Consider the following 19,137-nt stretch of genomic DNA (forward strand, 5'->3'; position numbering starts at 1 on the left):
GCAGCATTTCTGCCCTTTCTAAAGACGGGGAAACCCGATATGACACAGCGGTGTCATATGTTTGCGAAATGGTTCCTCCCCTTTCTGCACTGTACTGTATATGGACACTCACAAGGGCCATGTATCCCTTTGATGGAATATGGGGCAGGGTCTTCACTCAGTCCCTCAACAATCCAGAATGCCTCTTGATGGGCACAGCTAAGAGCATTGTGGTTTTGATGCTTTAGATAAGTCTCCATGATGCCAACAGCCCAGGTTCAATTCCTGCAACGGCTGAGATACCAGGAAGGACCCTCCTTCTCAACCTCTCCCCTCAGTTGAGACATCGTGACCCTCAGGCTAAATCTCCACTCCCCTCTGTCTGAGAGAGCAGTGCTATGGTCTGGTAAGACTATGGTGATTTTACCTTTTCTGGTAGTTAATATAATCCCCTGTTGGCTGTGTCCTTGGGATGTTACTATTTTAGCTTGAGGGTCAATACACTGCCTCAGGTCAGAAGCAATGCTCAAAGGCTGGGATTGGGCATGAGGTTTCCCAACTGCAGGGAAGGGAATGGTACCTTGGCGATGGTCCTGCGAGACTGTTGTTTGAAGTTTTACAGTCTGTCTCCTGGAGGGTGGGGGTGGGGATGGTTTCACCTGAACTCTGCTCCTTAGCCAGTAGGTGCAGCTGCTCAGTGTGTCTAGCTTCTCCGTATGGATTTTTTGTTTAAATTTCATTTCCTTTTGTGTTCCCACAGAGCTGCCCAGAAACTCAACCTGTCCTCCAAGAAGAAGAAACATCATCGGTCTCCCGCTCCGAATGTCTCCGAGTCCCCGCTGTTCCCGACCAATTTCAGCGGCATCCTGCAGATGTCCCCACCCCCGGCACCCCCGTGCCTCCTGCGAGCCATCAACAAGGTCAAGGAGAGCCCAGGGATGGGGAAGGTAAGCAGCAATACAGCTGATGGAGAACACCATGCAGAGAGTTTTCTGATTCACTGCAGGATTACCCTCGAGTGGCTAAGGATGAAAAGTTCAATACAAACAGTGCTGGAGAAACTCAGCAGATCTGGCATCAACTGTGGAGGGAGAGAAACAGCTAACTTTTCCCAGCTGGTCACCCTTCTTCAGACTTCAAACATTTCTCTCTTCACAGATGCTGCTAGACTTGCTTCACTGTTTACCTGTTCGCCAGAATCGAAAGTATTTTGCCTTTTCATATGAAACGTTTAACATCCTGGGAACATCTGCTGTCGACAAAAAATTTTGTAGCCGAAATTGATGTTTGTTTTATTTTTCACTTCTTTCCAATATTGAAATTTGCAGCTTTTTGGTCAAACAACAGTTGGAGCCGAGAGTTTGGGGGTAGGGAGTTGAAAGCAGGGGCTCGGTCAGCTCTTGGCCATCAGTCATCGGTGGTATAATAGCAGCGTCCTGATTTCTGACTCGGAGAGCCTGGGTTCAAGTCCCACCTGCCTCAGAGGTGCTGGATCATATTGCAACAGGTAGATTTTAAGAGAAATGAATTGTCCATCTCCTGTGGGAAGGATGGACTTGGCTGTGGGAAGGATGGACTTTGTTGTTGGTGTCCAATATAGAAGACACTGAAGTGGTGGCGGAGGGATGGTGGTGCACATGTTGTTGACAGTGATGAGCTGACTCAGGACTGACAGACTCCCTTCAAACTATATCTTCTTTTCTCTTTCCTTATTCTTAAATTGTACAAAATGGTGCCGTTTTGTGGCGACATATGAGAGCTTTTCATTTTATTGTATTCTGACTGTAAAATACACGTGACAATCAGATCAAAGTCAATTACCACAGACTTTGCAGCCGTTGATGGGAGAGTGGGTTGGGAGCGGATGGCAAGTCCTGGGTTCCAGGCACTCAGAGCTGAGCACCGTCGGTCAACAGTGTCCATACCGTCCCGGTGAGGAGAAGCTGTCCGCAACTTAATATCGACACTTCACCCAAGAAACTGCTGCCGGAAGGCTGCATCGTAGCGAAGGCCCACTTCAAAAAGCTAACAAAGCAGGCAAAAAACACAGCAATATGTCACTGAGATGTAGTAATAGATGTCAACAAATAAACTCAGCTGCTAACAAGAAAATGGTGGACAGGATATGAAAGGAAAGGTACAATTAAGTGAAAATGGAATTAAAGTTACGAACCTGTACATCATTCCTACATCACAGGTAGTGAATCACATTTACATGTCATTGGTGAAGTATGTTTTTGAGGACCCAAGCTGTGTAAGAAAAAGTTTTCTTCACTCCCGGGCTGAGGGCAATCTCTGGTTAGGCCAGCATTTATTGTCCATCCCTAATTCCTCAGAAGGCAGTTAAGAGTCCACCAGATTGCTGTGGGTCTGGAGTCACATTTAGACCGGATCAGGTAAGGATGGCAGCTCCCTTCCCTAAAGTGAGCCAGTTTTTCCGACACCAGTTTCATGGTCATCATTACACCCTTAATTCCTGATTCTTTTTATTGAATTCAAATTCCACCATCTGCTACGATGAGACTCAAACCCAGGACCCCAGAGCAGTAGCTGAATTTCTGGATTCATAAACTAGGCCTCTGCTCCCCATCAACATAGGTCCACCTCATTACACAGATCCACATCTGTTCCTTTTTAAGCCTGCACCTTTTACAGGGTTGAATCTGTCACCTTAATTGCTCTGGGTGTGAGGGGGATACTAGTTCTGAAACTCAGCATATCATGTGAGGGATTTTTCAAACTTGACTTTCAAGTTTATTGTTTGGAGGGCTTTGAGCTTTGTCTTTGAAGGCGCTGTTGTTTTGAAGAGCTAAGCTCCGTTCAGTTTATTCTAGTTAAATTCTGGCTGTAACGAGAGAGGGAAGGAAGTTACTGAGTGCCCACTGTAACGTCCGATCAATTTGGCCCAGGTCAGTGTTACCCAGTAGAAGACTCTGCTGTGACAGGCTGAACAACCCAGCTGCCAACAGAAAAGCTGAAGCCCTGATGAAGGGCCGCGGTCCGAAACGTAGATTTTCCTGCTCCTTGGATGCTGCCTGACATGCTGTGCTTTTCCAGCACCACTCTAATCTCCAGAGTCTGCAGGGCCCACCTCTGCCTTGAGAAGCTGAAGAGCCAGCCTACCTGTTAATGAAGATAGTTTAATTGAGTCGGTCCTGTATTGGTTTCTGTTTATTTGCTGCTTATTGCTCCTGACTCTTTGGGAACTGACGTGTCGAGATTTAAGGGGTAAAGAAATGACAATGTCAAACTAACCAGGGTCAGAATTGAGGGAAACGCCTCCTTATCCCACCTTTTTAGGTTTACCCGATTTATTGCCACACCCTTTGATTTGATTTGATCCACTGGACACCCTGTACCTATGGTGGTGTATGAGCATTGATGGTACACCAAAACTGACCATTTGACTAGTGGCGCATCATGGTTGAACTCGCTCAATCCTCAAGCCTTCAGTGGAGTTGTAACAGCACAGCAAGAGGTAATTCAGCTCATCAAGATTCTCAGCTCTGTCGAGTAACTGGTCACTGTCCCATTATTCCCCTCTCCTCACTGTCCTGCAAGGTTCTTACCATGAACTGCCCATCCAGTTTCCTTTTGAAATCATTAATTGACTCTACATCATCCTTTCCTAGGCGACAAGTTCCAGGCTATTGTCTCTTGCAATGTAAGACATTTACTACCTTACATATCTGAAATTGCATTCCCAAAATCTTAAATATGTGACCCTTTTGTCCTTGTGTCATCTACCATATAATGGAAACAGTTTAGCTTTGATTACCTTATCTAAACCTGTCATAATCTTATACATATCTATCGAATCTTCCCTGCTCCAAGGAGAGCGACCTAGTTTCGCCAATCTAGTCTTGTCGTCTTCCATCGCTGTCTGTAGTGAGATTAGAAACTGTGTCCCCACAACATGAGGCAGGGCCTCTGGATCACGAGCCCAGCAGCATTATATATATTGTCCATTGGCCTGGAATACACTGCATGGACCACAGGTTCTTTCCCTGTTGGTTATTGGTTGCAATGACGAAGGTCAGGACAAGGTGAAGATCAGCAGGCCAGAGTCCAAGGTGTGGAGGATGTGTCCTGCAAATAGATCCATCGCTGGCTGGAGGGATTCATGGAAAGCCTGGAAGTTGACAGTGAGGATTTTGGAGCCAGTGGACTGGAAGCCGGACATCACTGTGATCTAATGTATGTAGGGAAAATTAAATTTCAGTTCAGTTTTAAGAACCGAGACAGGCATGCAAGGAAAATAGAGAGAAGGTTGGAATTTAATTAGTGTTGAGAGTGGTGCTGGAAAAGCACAGCAGGTCAGGCAGCATCCGAGGAGCAGGAAAATCGATGTTTTGGGTTGGAGCCTTTCATTAGGAATTTAATTATCCTTGGCATTTTAGCAGGAAGCAGTGTTGACAATACTTGGACCATTACCTCGGCATGTTCTATTTTGTTTCCTTGTCACTTATTTTGATTTCTATTTCTTATTTTTGTCTTCAGCCAGCAGCATGCCTGGACTTGACACTTTGTTTTTGATTCCTTTGTCTGCTTGCCTTGTCTTCATTTTCCCCCATGACTCTGAGGGACTAACTCTTCCACCTTTTCAATTCTTTCGATGGGCTGAAGGGCCTCTTCCTCCGCTGTAAACCATCTCTCTGACTCTCTCTCTGACACCTGTCTCTCATCCTATCCCTGACCTCCTGTTTGTTCTTATTCCACTTACACATACTCAAAACCTAATACATCCCTCGGTCTTCCCACTCTCTGTGTCTCTCCACAGAGCTGAACTGCTCTTTTATTTCAGAATTCCAGAGTCCATAGTATGTTCCTTTACAATTTCTGATGTGTAACCTTCTCGCCCTATCTTTTAATAAGCCAGGATTGTTGGGATTGGGCACATTTTGCAGCAGCTCCCACATGTTCAAAGAGAATGGGGAGTGAAGGCCTCATTTCTCCTTGTGGGATCTGGTGAGGACATTCCTTATTCTGAAGATCGTTTGGGTACTGAGTTTCATTCACACTCGGGCATTTGGACCTGTGTCTCTAACAAATGGAACCAGTCAGGTTAATCAATTATTGAATTAAAGGTCGGCATGAGGTACCAATTAATTTTGTAATAGTAGGCCAACAATTCTCTTTAATTTGAATTTCACTGCAGATGTCACTGTTTGATTTAATCACTTGCAATTATGAAAATTATCCAAGTGCCACACATTAAAGGATAATTAGCTTGCTTGTGCTAAGTTGGTTTTGCCTTGAGATCGGAGGTGGGAATGTAAGTGAACTGGATGCAGGAGAAGCCCAGGTGGATGGGGTAGGTGACAACATCTTAAAATGGATCCAACCATTGCCCCATCCCTGCCACTCTCTCACAAACCCCACTCTTTAATCCAGTAATCTTCTCTTCTGTGAGTGCACACACCTTTTCCGGAATTGCAACTTCACTCTGTCCTAGGGGAAATCCACTGTCAGTTAGCTTCACTTTGAGAATGTACTGGCAGTAAGCCCTGTATCTCCCTCAGTAGCTTCAGAGAGCTCCTCTCACTGTCCACCATTTCATTTCACTAGGACCTTCAATAATGTCTTGGAGGTACTGAGGGAGCCGCAGGGCTTCTTAGTCAGGTGGAGGAACAGAGGGATCTTGGGGTCTATGTACATAGATCTTTGAAGGTTGCCACTCAGGTGGATAGAGCTTGTAAGAAGGCCTATGGTGTATTATCGTTCATTAGCAGAGGGATTGAATTCAAGAGTCGTGAAGTGATGTTGCAGCTGTACAGGACTTTGGTTAGGCCACAGTTGGAGTACTGTGTGCAGTTCTGGTCGCCTCACTTTAGGAAAGATGTGGAAGCTTTGGAGAGGGTGCAGAGAAGATTTACCAGGATGTTGCCTGGAATGGAGAGGAAGTCGTACGAGGATAGGTTGAGCGTTCTCGGCCTTTTCTCGTTGGAACGGCGAAGGATGAGGGGTGACTTGATAGAGGTGTATAAGATGATCAGAGGAATAGATAGAGTAGACAGTCAGAAACTTTTTCCCCGGGTACAACAGAGTGTTACAAGGGGACATAAATTTAAGGTGAAGGGTGGAAGGTATAGGGGAGATGTCAGGGGTGGGTTCTTTACCCAGAGAGTGGTGGGGGCATGGAATGCGCTGCCCGTGGGAGTGGTAGAGTCGAAATCATTGGCGACCTTTAAGCGGCATTTGGATAGGTACATGGATGGGTACTTAATCTAGGTTAGAAGTTCGGCACAACATCGCGGGCCGAAGGGCCTGTTCTGTGCTGTATTGTTCTATGTTCTATGTTCTATTCTCAAAGTGCAGCGAATCGATAGTGGATTTGCCTTTGCAAAGAGGGAGGTTGTGATGCAGAAAAGGTGTCTGCACTCACGGGAGAGGAGGTTACGGGATTAAAGAGTGGGGGTTTGTGTGAGAGAGGCAGTTTTGTGAGGGGTCGGGCGACAGTTGGAATTGTTTTAAGGTGCAAAGGGAGCAGTTAATGGGTGTGTGTAGCACCTCATTTGAGTACTATAGAGGGATTCAAACATCCAGCAGTGAAGAGAGGGGTGGAGTAAGATCACAGTATATAAATACTTTAATCAAAATGTATGCAGTAATCTTAAACTCACCGCGCTTTATAAACTTCTTTTCAAGAGCTTATTGGTTGATTCTAAGCATCACTCTCTATATTAATGAAATGATGTTGCATTATATGTACATCCCTTTGTTCTTTCTCTATACATAAGAGCATAATGGGAGTGGGATAGGCCATTCAGCTTTTTCAACCCATTCTGACCTTCAATTCGATCATGGCAAGCCACCTTCAGCAATATTTTCCCATATCCCTTGTTATTTTTTATTTCTAGAAACCTATCAATCTCAGGTTTGAACATGAATATACGGCTGTAGCAGCTAATAAATCATTCTGTATCCAGTGACTCCAGTTATGGAGGAGTAATTAAAGGCAGGATCAGGCTGGTCTACAATAGACACGACAATCCATCAGCCTGTTCATACCTAATGATGAGACTAGAAGGAACATCACAGTGCCAGGGAGGATTTCCTTAAAGCAGGGAAGAATATAGAGGACTTTATGACTGGAAACTATGCCCAGGATTCACAGTGTAGAAGTGGCTAGGCACTTTGTGAGATCTGTAACTGATCCCACAGTATTCAAGGGTAAACTTGCCTCTTTCTAAACCAACGGTTAGCTACGCTCTCACCTCACCCTTGCAAGGATCAACCCAGGCACACAAAGGAAAGCACCCTTACACAGCGACTCTGACGCGAAAGGTGGTGGTCAGGCAGACGCAATTACCTCCCAGGCGTGAGTTTAATCAGGTGGAAGTAGTACATTTTTTTTTTGCTAATTCATTTGTGTCAAGCGACCTGATTGATAGCATTTTAAGTTGGGCCATAGATCACAATAATCCTGCATGACTCCACATAACAGCAGCACTGCTTTCAGCACTACAGCTCAAACATTTCTTTCAAGCACAGTACGTTGCAAATTTATCAGCAGTTTAAAGAAATTCTACAAAGTAAGTTCCAGAGATGAAATATTGAAAAGAAAAGTCTGAGAAGAGAAGAGGATAGGAACAGGAGGAGGCTACAAGAGGTTGTTCTACTGTTCAATGAGATTATGGCTGATACGTGATCCATCTTGATTTTATCCAACTTTGCTCCATGTCTCTTAACACCTTCCAATCGACACATCTATCAATCTGCCACACTCCTTATGCACACACTGCTGTATGGCCAAATTCCATACCAACTTCATTCACAGGTTTGCTGAAAGCACCACTATTATAGGTTGGATCTTTAAACAATGATGAGATGGAGTACAGGAAGGAGATTGAGTGCTTAATGGCTTGGTTTAAAGACAACAATCTCTTCATCAATGTCAGCATAGTGAAGGAGCTGGTCATTGACTTCAGGAAGCAGACTGGAGGGCACACCCCTGTCTCATCAATGGTGCTGTGGTAGAGATGTTCGAGACCGTCAAGTTCCTGGGAGTGATGATCACCAACATTTGGTCCAGGTCCACCCATGGTGAACGCTATGGTCAAGAAAGCACAACAATGTCTCTACTTCCACAGGAGGTGAAGGAAATTTGGCATGTCCACAATAACTCTTACCAATTTTCATAGATACACATAGCAAACATTCTATCTGGATGCATCACAGCGTGGATGCATAACTGCTCTTCCCAAGAAACTGCAGAGAGTCATGGACACAGCCCAGTCCATCACACAAACCAGCCTTCCATCCATTGACTCCATCTACGTTTCCCACTGCCTCGGGAAAGCAATCAATGTAATCAAAGACCCCTCCCAACCGAGTTGTACTCTCTTCCACCCTCTTCCATTGGGTAGAAGATATAAAAGTTTGAAAACATGGACAAACAGATTCAAGAACAGCTTTTTTTCCCCATTGCTATCACACCTTTGAATGGACTTCTTTAATGTTAATGTTGATCTCTCTTTGCAACTCCATGGCAGTTGTATCCTGCACTCTGTGTTATTTCCCTGATGCACTTGTATGGTATGATTTGCCAGTAAAGCATATAAAACAATATTTTTCACTGTATAGTAATAAATCAAGTTTTTAAAAGCCCACCTGTTTGAAATGGATAATTCATCTTGAGCTCTCTCACTCTTTTCTCCTTCCTGTCTTCTCTGTCCTTTCTCTTTTCATCTTCTCTCTTTTCTTCTTTTCTTTTTCCCTTATCTCTCCTTCCTCTCTCTTTTCTTCCTCCCCATCTCTTTTTTCTTTCCTGTTTCTTTTCCTTCCCTCCCCGCCTTTTCCTTACCCCTCCTTTTCCTTCCTCTCACTTTCTCCATCTCTTTTCCTTCCTCCCCCTTCTCTCTCTATATCTCTTTCTCTTTTCCTTACACTACATCTTTCTTTTCCTTCCCTACGCCCCCTCCCCAGACTGTACTGCCTGGGAGTGTTGGGGGAAGATTCAGTCAAAAGTTTCAAAAGAGAACTTTCTTTGAATAGAAAGTGGGTGTAGGGTTATGGAGGGGAGATGTCTGAGTGGTGCAAGTTGAGTTGCTTTTGCAGTGAGTGGACACAGATGGAACAGGACAAATAGCAATCCCCTGTGTTGTAATCATTGTGATTCTATGATTTTTACAATTATTGGAAATCCAAAACCACTTTACAGTCAATGGAGTGCTTTTGGAATGTGTGAACTATCATAACACAAGCAGCAAGGCAGCTAATTCACATGCATGAGGCTAGATTCTCATGGAGTCAGGTTGACTCTGGAGACCTTTAAAAATGGCAGATGGGCCCTGATTCCAGGATTTTTGACCCAACTCCCTTCTGGCAATTTCCACGTCTGGCTGGCTACATCCCTGCATTTTTTTTTAAAATTTTTAAGGCATCTTTTCAAGGTTGGTTACCCAGTTTTGCCAGTTTGCAGCTCCTTGAAGGTAAATCACAACCTGGATCCTGGAATCTTTGAACAGGTACGTTTAAATGGTCTTACCCCTGCCACCTCATAATCCCCATATCAGTTTGTCATACCCATGGCTCTTGCATGCTTCCCTATACCCTCCATAGCCACCCATTATGAGCTATGTATAGAACAAATGAGCTATACACTAGTGGCAAGACATTGAAATGCTATTCAAAAAACACCATTCCAAAATCTCCTTTTGCGTAAATCTTCTGCTCTTTCAAACTTGTGTAAGTGTGAATCTGACACGTCCATTCATGGTACTAGAAACAAAAGATCTACCAGATACCACACCTTTTGATCCATTCCAAATAATCATTCAGGCTTTGAAAAACCACATCAAGAGAGAATAAACTGTTCGAACCACCTAACTATTTCTAACAGTCAAAGCTAACACTCACCTTCAAGCCATGTAAACAGACCCTATTCCATTAGCGTCTTTTAACTCAATAAGGCCTTCATAATACAGGAACAAATATATGGCCATGTCTCTGTTGACACAATTGCCAGATGGTGTCTTTATGAATGTTTGGGTTCCATAGCTCATTAATGAAATCAGGCAAGATGAAGCATGGAGGGGACATTGGGAAGTGTGTGGAATGATGAAGGGATGTAAGGGATGTGGTTTAGTGGGCACAACATTTGAGTGAAAATTGAATAGGGGTCCCAGAAGCCTTTGAACTGGCCCACCTTGGTCCGTGCACCTCCTTGGTCACCTCTGAACTGGATCCAAACCTGACAGATCCTAACTCCATCCTGCCCCACCTCCCTGTAACAGCAGTGTAGTGGGGGGGTGGGCTGCGCACCTTTACAAACACAAATTAAGATGTAGGAATAGGCAGTTTGTTCTCTCTGGCCTTTTCAGCCATTTTTGTAACATCATGGCTGAATTGATTATGGCCCCATCTCCCCATGCTTACTGATCCCCTAAATATCCTGCCATTCCCAATGAATAAAGAATCTATCCAACTCCAATTTATAAATATTCAATGACCTGGTCTCCACAGCTCCCTCGGGGAAGAAAGTTCCTCAAACGAATGGCCCTCTCTGAGAAGAAGTGGTTCTCCTCCTATCAGTCATCAATGATAGGCCCCTTACGTTTATTCTGTGTCCTCTAGTTTTGGTTTCTCCCACAAGGGGAATCATCCTTTCACCGTCCACTGTGTCAAACCCCCTCAGCACCTCAATAAGATCACTTCTCATTCTGCTAAAGTCCAATAGATACAGGTCCAACCTGATCAGCCTTCATCCCTGGTATCAGTTGAGTGAAGTGTGTCTAATATCAATAATATCCCTTCTTAAATAAGAAAATTTAAAACTGTAATTCAGATATAGTCTTATTAATGTCTTCTATAGCCTTGGTAAAACTTCCTGCCTTTATGTTCCATTCTGCTTGTGGTACACGCCAGTGTTCCATTTGTCTCCTGATTGTCTGCTGTATCTTCATACTAACATTTTGTGATTCCTGTGCCAAGACACCAGATCCCTCAGTATCTTGGACTCTATAATCTCTCTCCATTTAAACTATATGCTGCTTTCCATTCTTCCTGCAAAGTGAGCAGGTTAATTTTTCCCACATTATACTCGGTCTGCCATACTTTTGTTTACTCACTTCATCCCTTTTGCAGATTCGTCCCAGTTTACACTCCTACCTCTATGTCATAAGCAAAGATGACTGCCGAGCATCTATGCTGTATCTTCATCCACTTCATCAGTATAGATTGTGAGTAGTTGAGACCCCAGCAGTGATATCTGTGGCACTTCACGTAGTTACGTCTCAGCAACCAGAAAATCACTCGTTTCAGGTTTACTTTCCTGTTGGTTAATCTGATACCCGCTCTGTTGCTTTGATGAAAATGTGGTTCACAAGGTTCCCACAGGCATGATAATGAACAAATAATCTGTTTAGTAACATTGAAGGATAAATGTTGGCCAGGGCATGGGATGTCGGCTTTGCCCATGAAAAATATTTTGTACATGTCTTGGTGGGTAGATGGGCATCTGGGATTTAATGTTGCAAACAATAGTTGGCACTTCAGGTGGGGCATTTTATGTTTGAAAGTTTAGATCATTTTGTTTGTAATTCTGGAGTGGGATTTGTACCTCTAATGTTTTGACTGAAAGAGAACAGCATAACGTGCTGACTGATCGCTGAAGACAAATCTTCACCTTCTGTCTGAAAATAAATTGATGTACATTTCCACTGGCCATTGATGGGTTGAGCCAAGCAGATCAGGAAAGTCATCAGTTTATCACCTAATCTGTGCTGAATTTGAGTCTCTTGACAAGTAGCGGTAGATGTGTAAGGCGCAGTTTTGATTAAAAGGATGTGAATGAATTAAAAGTCCTGCCTATTATAAATGTATCCCAGCAAATTTGGCACCAAGAGCAGACAACCTGGGGTAGGTCATATTTCTGAGTAACTTTCAACATCTCCTCAGACAGTCTCTCTGGAGATCGATGATGATGAGCTTCTACAATGGAGCTCTTGGTTCTGAGGTAATTGTATAGTCCAACACTGGAACCCCCACACACCTTGCCACAAATGGGGTGGGTGGTATTTGCCAAGGTTGCTGGGCGGGATACTTGAGTGAGGGTCTTCCATGCCCAGGTTATGGACAGCAGACACCAGTTGAGGATAAGCTGGCACATGGCATTGACAACATTGGCATTGAATAGTGAACCCAGTGTGTCAGTCAATATAGCAAAGGTGATCACTTGCACTTGAAACTGTACTTTTCCAATGGGTGAGAGGAAGTAAGGTAGGGGTTTGAGAGGGGCAAGCAATGTTATTAAGTTGTAATGAACTTAAAGAGTACACAGGCATTGAAGAGACAAACTAGGTACAGGCCAATTATTGTAAATCTAGGAGCAGTGGGCAGCATTTGCTCTGACGTTGACAAAAATCTGACTCAAATTAATCCCATTCTCGCTATTGTATCATAACTATTGGACACACCATCATTATGTATGAATCAGTCCAGGCTAACAATGTGGGGAGATAGGTTCAAATTCCAGGATTTAAATCCAATTAAGAAAATCTGAACTTGAAAGATAGTTTCAGGAGTAGCAGCCATCAAACTATAATTGATATTTGTAAACACCCAATGGGTCCATAAGGAAGGAAATCTGCATTTTAACAAGTCTGACTTTTATGTGACAGCAATGTGACTGAGTTGCTCTCTGAAAGGGCCTGGCAAGCCACTCAATTCAAGGGCAACCGAGGCTGGCCATCTCCAATTCCAAAGAGTGAAAAGCAGTCCTTGCATCTGAGCATTGTGGCAGCACCACTAAAGGCTAGGGAAGGTCTTCCACCAATCTTAACAAACCCCATCCTTCAGTGACATTGTCCAGCAGTTTATTAAAAAATAATTACCTGCGCTAGAAATTTGTATTTAAATGCTGCTCATTGGCACAGGGACAAAACAACCACCTCACTCCTCAACCAATCTATCAAGTACTATATGCACAAGGCAGGAATCTGCTTGTCTTTGACTTTCTAGATTCCAGCTGTTGGAAAGAACAAGCCAGTCTGATTTAAAAGGCCCAGGGTTCTTATGGCATCACTGTATTTTAATGAAACTTGTCTGATCTTCACTCAGCCAGGTTTAGCAAGACCATCCGACCAATCGGAGAAAGAGGTGATTTCCTTCAGAGATCCGGCCATTTCAGTGTAACTGAGACCTTTTTAAATTACTTTTGTGAAAATATGGTAACCATTAAACAGATGGAAGACTGCTTTTAAAAATAAGGACATTGAAGTCATCAGTCTTGGATGTTTTATAAAATGTGTCAGAAACATGTGGTGCAGCCCAGAGGGTGGACTGTAGTGTGAGAGCCCAATATAAAATAGAATAGCTCTCTCTTATTCTGCTCATTTCCCCTTCTAAAACATAAAAAGACACGAGGGAATGCTTGTTAGCCCCCACTGAGGTGGGAACAAAAGCTGACAAGTGTAGAGTTCTTGCTGCTGGTCAGCATCATTCCACTCAGCTGGTGCCAGGGGAGGCACACACAGTTAGCAGGGCTATCTGCTCACTATTGATAGGTACTCTGTTAAGCCTCTCAATGTCCAGTTCCTTGAAGGGAACAGGAAGATCCCAGTGGCCACCAGGTCACTTCAGGTTGTCTGGACGTGGACAGTCACCAGGGAAGAAGGCCTTAGACATAAAATTTGTAAGGGAAAGATTAAAAGGTCATCCAACTCATGTGAACGAATTGAACACACATAAGATAGCTCTTAAATCTTGAATCAGTTAGAATGGAGATGCAGGTTTCAATTGATTAATATGCAAATCCCAGAATTTCTTTCAAGTCACTGCCCCAAGCTAACTTAAAGATGCTATTAGTATACGGGAGGTGACACTTGCTGTCAGACAGTGTAAGACACTGGTTAGTCCATAGTTGGAGCTTTCTGTACAGTCCTGCCACTACATTACAGGAAAGTCATACTCACTTTGTAAGGAGGAAGTTTACACAAATGTTGGCACAGCTTGAAAATTGCGACTGTGAGAAAAGATTGGAATGGCAAGGGCTGTATTCGTCGAGCGGTGAGGGCTTGGCAGGGGGATCTGATTGGTTGTACATAGTTATAAGAGGGATGGAGAGAGAGAAACCTGACTCCTCCTAAAGGGGCCAGAAACTAGGGGGCACAGTTTTAAGGTAAGAAACAAGAGGTTTTAAAGGGGGCTTGTGGAATTTTGTTTTCACTCAGAGGATGAAACTCTGAAACTCACTGAAAATGTGTTGCTGGAAAAGCGCAGCAGGTCAGGCAGCATCCCAAGGAGCAGGAGAATCGACGTTTCGGGCATGAGCCCTTCTTCAGGAATGAGGAGGGTGTGCCAAGCAGGCTAAGATAAAAGGTAGGGAGGAGAGACTTGGGGGAGGGGCGTTGGAAATGCGATAGGTGGAAGGAGGTTAAGGTGAGGGTGATAGGCCGGAGTGGGGGTGGGGGTGGAGAGGTCAGGAAGAAGATTGCATTTTAGGAAGGTGGTGCTGAGTTCGAGGGTTGGGACTGAGACAAGGTGGGGGGAGGGGAGATGAGGAAACTGGAGAAAGCTGAGTTCATCCCTTGTGGTTGGAGGGTTCCTAGGCGGAAGATGAGGCGCTCTTCCTCCAGCCGTCGTGTTGCTATGGTCTGGCGATGGAGGAGTCCAAGAACCTGCATGTCCTTGGTGGAGTGGGAGGGAGAGTTGAAGTGTTGAGCCCACGGGGTGGTTGGCTTGGTTAGTGTGGGTGTCCCAGAGGTGTTCTTTGAAACGTTCCTCAAGTAGGCGGCCTGTCTCCCCAATATAGAGGAGGCCACATCGGGTGCAGCGGATGCAGTAAATGATGTATGTGGAGGTGCAGGTGAATTTGTGGCGGATATGGAAGTATCCCTTGGGGCCTTGGAAGGAAGTGAGGGGGGAGGTGTGGGCGCAAGTTTTGCATTTCTTGCGGTTGCAGGGGAAGGTGCCGGGAGTGGAGGTTAGGTTGGTGGGGGGTGTGGACCTGACGAGGGAGTCACGGAGGGAGTGGTCTCACTGCTTGAAAGTGTGGTACAAGTGGGAGCCCTCCAGGCACTTAAGAAGTATCTAGATAAGCAGTTCAAAAGTCATTGCATACAAAGCCACGGACTTGTTTATTTAGTAAGTGATGGGCTGAATGGCCTCTTTCTGTACCATACCTACTTTTGATTCAACTTTTCTCCACACAGCATGTCTCAGTCTGTAGTGCCGCTGTACTGTTGTGGTGTGACTGATATTTCTGACATATATCCCATGTCAGGCATTCAGTCTGAGGGTTCAACACCATTTCATAGAATCATGGAATCCCTACAGTATGGAAGCAGGTCATTCAGCCCATCAAGTCTACACTGACCGTCTGAAGAGCATCCCACCCAGACCCTCCCATGCCTGTAACCTTGCATTTCCCATGGTCAATCCACTTAACCTACGCATCTTTGGACTGTGGAAGGGAACTGGAGCACCCAGAGCAAACCCACGCAGACACAGGGAGAATGTGCAAACTCCATTGGGGTGGCACGGTGGCTCAGTGGTTAGCACTGCTGCCTCACAGTGCCAGGGACTTGGGTTCAATTCCAGTCTTGGGCGACAGTCTGTGTGGAGTTTGCACATTCTTTCTGTGTTTCTGTGGGTTTCCTCTGGGTGCTCCAGTTTCCTCCCACAATCCAAAAGATGTGCAGGTCAGGGTGGATTGGCCACGCTAAATTGCACAGGGATGTGTAAGTTAGGCTCATTAGTCAGGAGTAGGGGAATGGGTTATTCTTTGGAGGGTCGGTGTGGACTTGTTGGGCCAAATAGCCTGTTTCCACACTAGGGATTCTATAAGTCCACATAGACTGTCGCCCGAGGGTAGAATCGAACCCATGTCCCTGGTACTGTGAGACAGCAGTGCTAACCACTGAGCCACCATACTGCCCAAGCTGGCTCCCTAGCAAGGTGCAGCAAAAAAACCTTTTGTTATCGAGTGGCAGATGTTGTCCTTTTCCCATTGACCCTCTACATTAGCTGCTCCGTGTACGAGACCATCCCTAGGCAGGGAGCCTCAAACTCGGGAACATGTCCATTTGCGATACTCTGATGCTGGTAACTCTTCCAGAAAACCGGCAGCTTTATGCAGACCAGAGGGTGCCTTTCACCGCGCTGACCATTCTCTAGTAACAGGTGGATCTTGTGAAGAGTGGCCTGAATCGTTACGTGGTCTTGCAATAATTTGCTGTTTTAAAAGCCTCCTCGTAGAGGGACACAGGGGTGACAGAGAGCTGAGTGGATCCCCCATTCAGACCACTCACAAATGACAAGCTAGACTAGGGAATGGCAATAGGATTGGGCTCCAGCGCTGTAAGAGCTGGCGTCTGGCTGAAGGATGGCAAACAGCCAACGCCATTTGCCAAGAACCGTTCACGTTGATCAGAATTTGCCCTCCAGCTCACTGGAATATGCATTCAGCAGTTTTCTCTTAGTGAACGGGGAAAACAAAAGCATATTTGGCACAAAAGAGATTGGATTTTTGGCACATGCTGCTGAGTCCAACGAAATTGGGTGCCAAGTTGAAAATATTTGGCTTGAGCAGCACGAGAACCGAATAAGTGATGACAATCATTTTAAAAAAAAATAATTCACTGGATCAGTGTTAATGGTGCATCCTAATTGTCCACAGGGTAGCTCAGAGTCAGCCACATTGCTGTGAGTCTGGAGTCACGTGTAGACCAGACCAGGTAGAAACAGCAATTACCCTCCCTGAAGAACATTAATCACCCGACAATTTGGTCATGGTCAACATTAGACCCTTAATTCCAGATATTTATTGACTTTAAATCCCACCATCTGCCATGGCAGGATTCAAACCCAGGTCCCCAGATCATGACCTGGATCTCTGGATTTAATAATCTACAGGTAATACTGCTAGCAATCATCTCCCCCAAACTTGGATAATATTTACAGTAAGTCCAATGTAATAATGCCAGCAGAAAGATAATAAAATAACCCCTCTTCCATGTCAGCAGCAAATGGGGATAGGGGAGAGCCTCCTCCTTCAGAGACACCTGGGCTTTTTTGTCTGTCCTAACAGTGGCAGCACAGGAATCTAAAACACCTGGGAAAACATACAAGCAGCCCCTTGAACCTGCTGCACACCGATGCTACATTCTTGCCATATCCCTCTAGTCCTTGCTGTTTTGTAGATTAACCAAGGAAGGAAGGAAGGGCTTCCATGTTTCACAACTAGTTCTCATTGGCTGGAGTTATGCAAAAGAAAGATGGTTGGAGTTGTCGCAGGTCAGCCATCTCAGCCCATGCCATTGCTGCAGGGACTCTCCCTGGACAAATTACCTTCAGTGTTTCCACTTTCACCACCTCCCCTTGACATTCAGTGCAAGGGCTAGTGGTTCAACTGAAGCAGAATGGCAATGGCAGTAGAGATATGGTAATACCACCTCCTGTAATGTTTATCTGGATCCAAGCTAGTCAGTGAGACAGGAAACTGAAAACCAGACAACTTTCTCCTTGGATTGTTTATTGACATCTCAGTCTTACCCCCATCACTCCCAGCCAGTGTTGCAAGTTCTCCCTTGTGCTCAGACAATTAATAGCTACCACCTGTTTCTTCTTAATTTGAATAAAGTCATTAACAAACTCAATAATGTGATGAACCGAACATAAATATGCAGGTTGTCACAAAGCTGCTCCTTTTTTTCCCTAAAAGTGGGTCCTTCTTCTCAAGGATACAGTGTCCTTGGTTTTTTTTTTCAGAGGGGTCATAAATCAGTCTGGGCTTCGAGTCGGCTGGGTTGGTACAGCGATGAAAAGGGTATTGGGAGGCCTTTTGGTTTATATGTAAACAGATGAGACTTTAGGCCATGTTTTAGAAGTAACCTGTATAATGAAAGGGGAGTGGTCAGTCCTAAAAGCTGAAGCCTTGTTTTAGTGAGTTCAGCAGTGGGCTGTGTGGAAACAGGCTGCTAGACTCCCTCTCCTTCTGCCCTTTGAACTTTGACCTGTAAGCCTTTGTTTCATTTTTTGCTCTGTGTTTAAGGGTTTGTTTATTGGGATTGTTGTGTATTTTTGGAATAGCATCATTAAATCTTGCTTGGATAGTCTGAGCTCTGTAGGTATTGTTTATTCTGTTCTTTGTGCTTCATTCCATAATTTTGTGAATAAATCTTTGTCTGTTTTAAAACTGGGTAGTCAACCTTGCTAACTTACTCTGGGGTAATTTTCACTGTACACATACCGAAACAAATAGTAAAGTTACGGTCTGGGCTGCCTGCTTAAGAATGTTTTGAGTGGTCTGGCCTAACTCATAACAAAATTATTCTCCAAAAATGACACCATCTTGACTTGGAACTATTTTGCCACTCCTTCACTGTGGTTAAGTCAAGATCCTGGAATTCCTTTCCTAACAGCACTATTCAGGTGTTCAAGGACAGCTAGGGTTGGGTGATATATTCAGTGATGCCCACCTTCCATGAATTAAGTTTTAAAAATCACTATATCTCCACAATCAGTATCCCAGGCATTACCATTGATCAGTAACCGAACTGGACTAGCAATTTAAATACAGTGGCTACAAGAACAGGTCAGAGGCTAGGGGTACTGTAGCAAGTAACTCACCTCCTGACTCCCCAAAACCTGCCCACCATGTTCAAGGCACAGGTCAGGAGTGTGGTGAATGCTCCCCATGTACGTGGATGAGGGCAGCTCCAACAACACTCGAGAAACTCAACACCATCCAAGACAAAGCATCCTGCTTGACTGGCATCCACATCCACCACCTTCAACATTCACACCGTCCATCACTGAGGCACAGTGGCAGCAGTGTGGACCATCTACAAGATGCACCACAGCACTCCACCAAGGTTTCTTTGTTGGCACTTTGTAAACAGGAAAGGTCTGCCACCAAAAAGGGCAAGGGCAGCAGATGCATGAGATCATCATCAACCGCAAGTTCTCCTGACTTAGAACGAAATCCTCATACCTTTACTGTGCTCAGCATCAATGATATCCCTTTCCAGCTGTCAAAGAACAAAAGGACACAGTAACAGGGCCCTCCAAGCCTGCACTGTCAGGTTTTGCCCTTCCATACTAAAACTGTTCTCACTTACAGGATCTCTATCCCTCTATTCCCTTCCTATTCGTGTGTTCATGCAGGTGCTTCTTGAATGCTGCTGTTGTGTCTGTTTCCGCCACCTCCTCTAG

The 19,137-nt window shown here is 44.7% G+C and overlaps 1 protein-coding gene across 1 annotated transcript in view; it reads left to right on the plus strand.

The window, feature by feature from the left end:
* The window catches only part of kif26ba (kinesin family member 26Ba), a 366,177-nt gene that overhangs the window by 237,403 nt on the left and 109,637 nt on the right, over positions 1-19,137 (plus strand). Inside the window, exon 5 of the mRNA XM_087991166.1 lies at positions 740-926. Within this exon, the coding sequence (XP_087847292.1) occupies positions 740-926 (187 nt within the window). The remainder of the gene's footprint in view (positions 1-739; positions 927-19,137) is intronic.

The sequence above is a fragment of the Chiloscyllium plagiosum genome, unplaced genomic scaffold, assembly GCF_037043375.1.
Source record: "Chiloscyllium plagiosum isolate Xiang-an unplaced genomic scaffold, Cpla_swu_hap1 HiC_scaffold_10, whole genome shotgun sequence".
Classification (NCBI taxonomy): Eukaryota; Metazoa; Chordata; class Chondrichthyes; order Orectolobiformes; family Hemiscylliidae; genus Chiloscyllium; species Chiloscyllium plagiosum.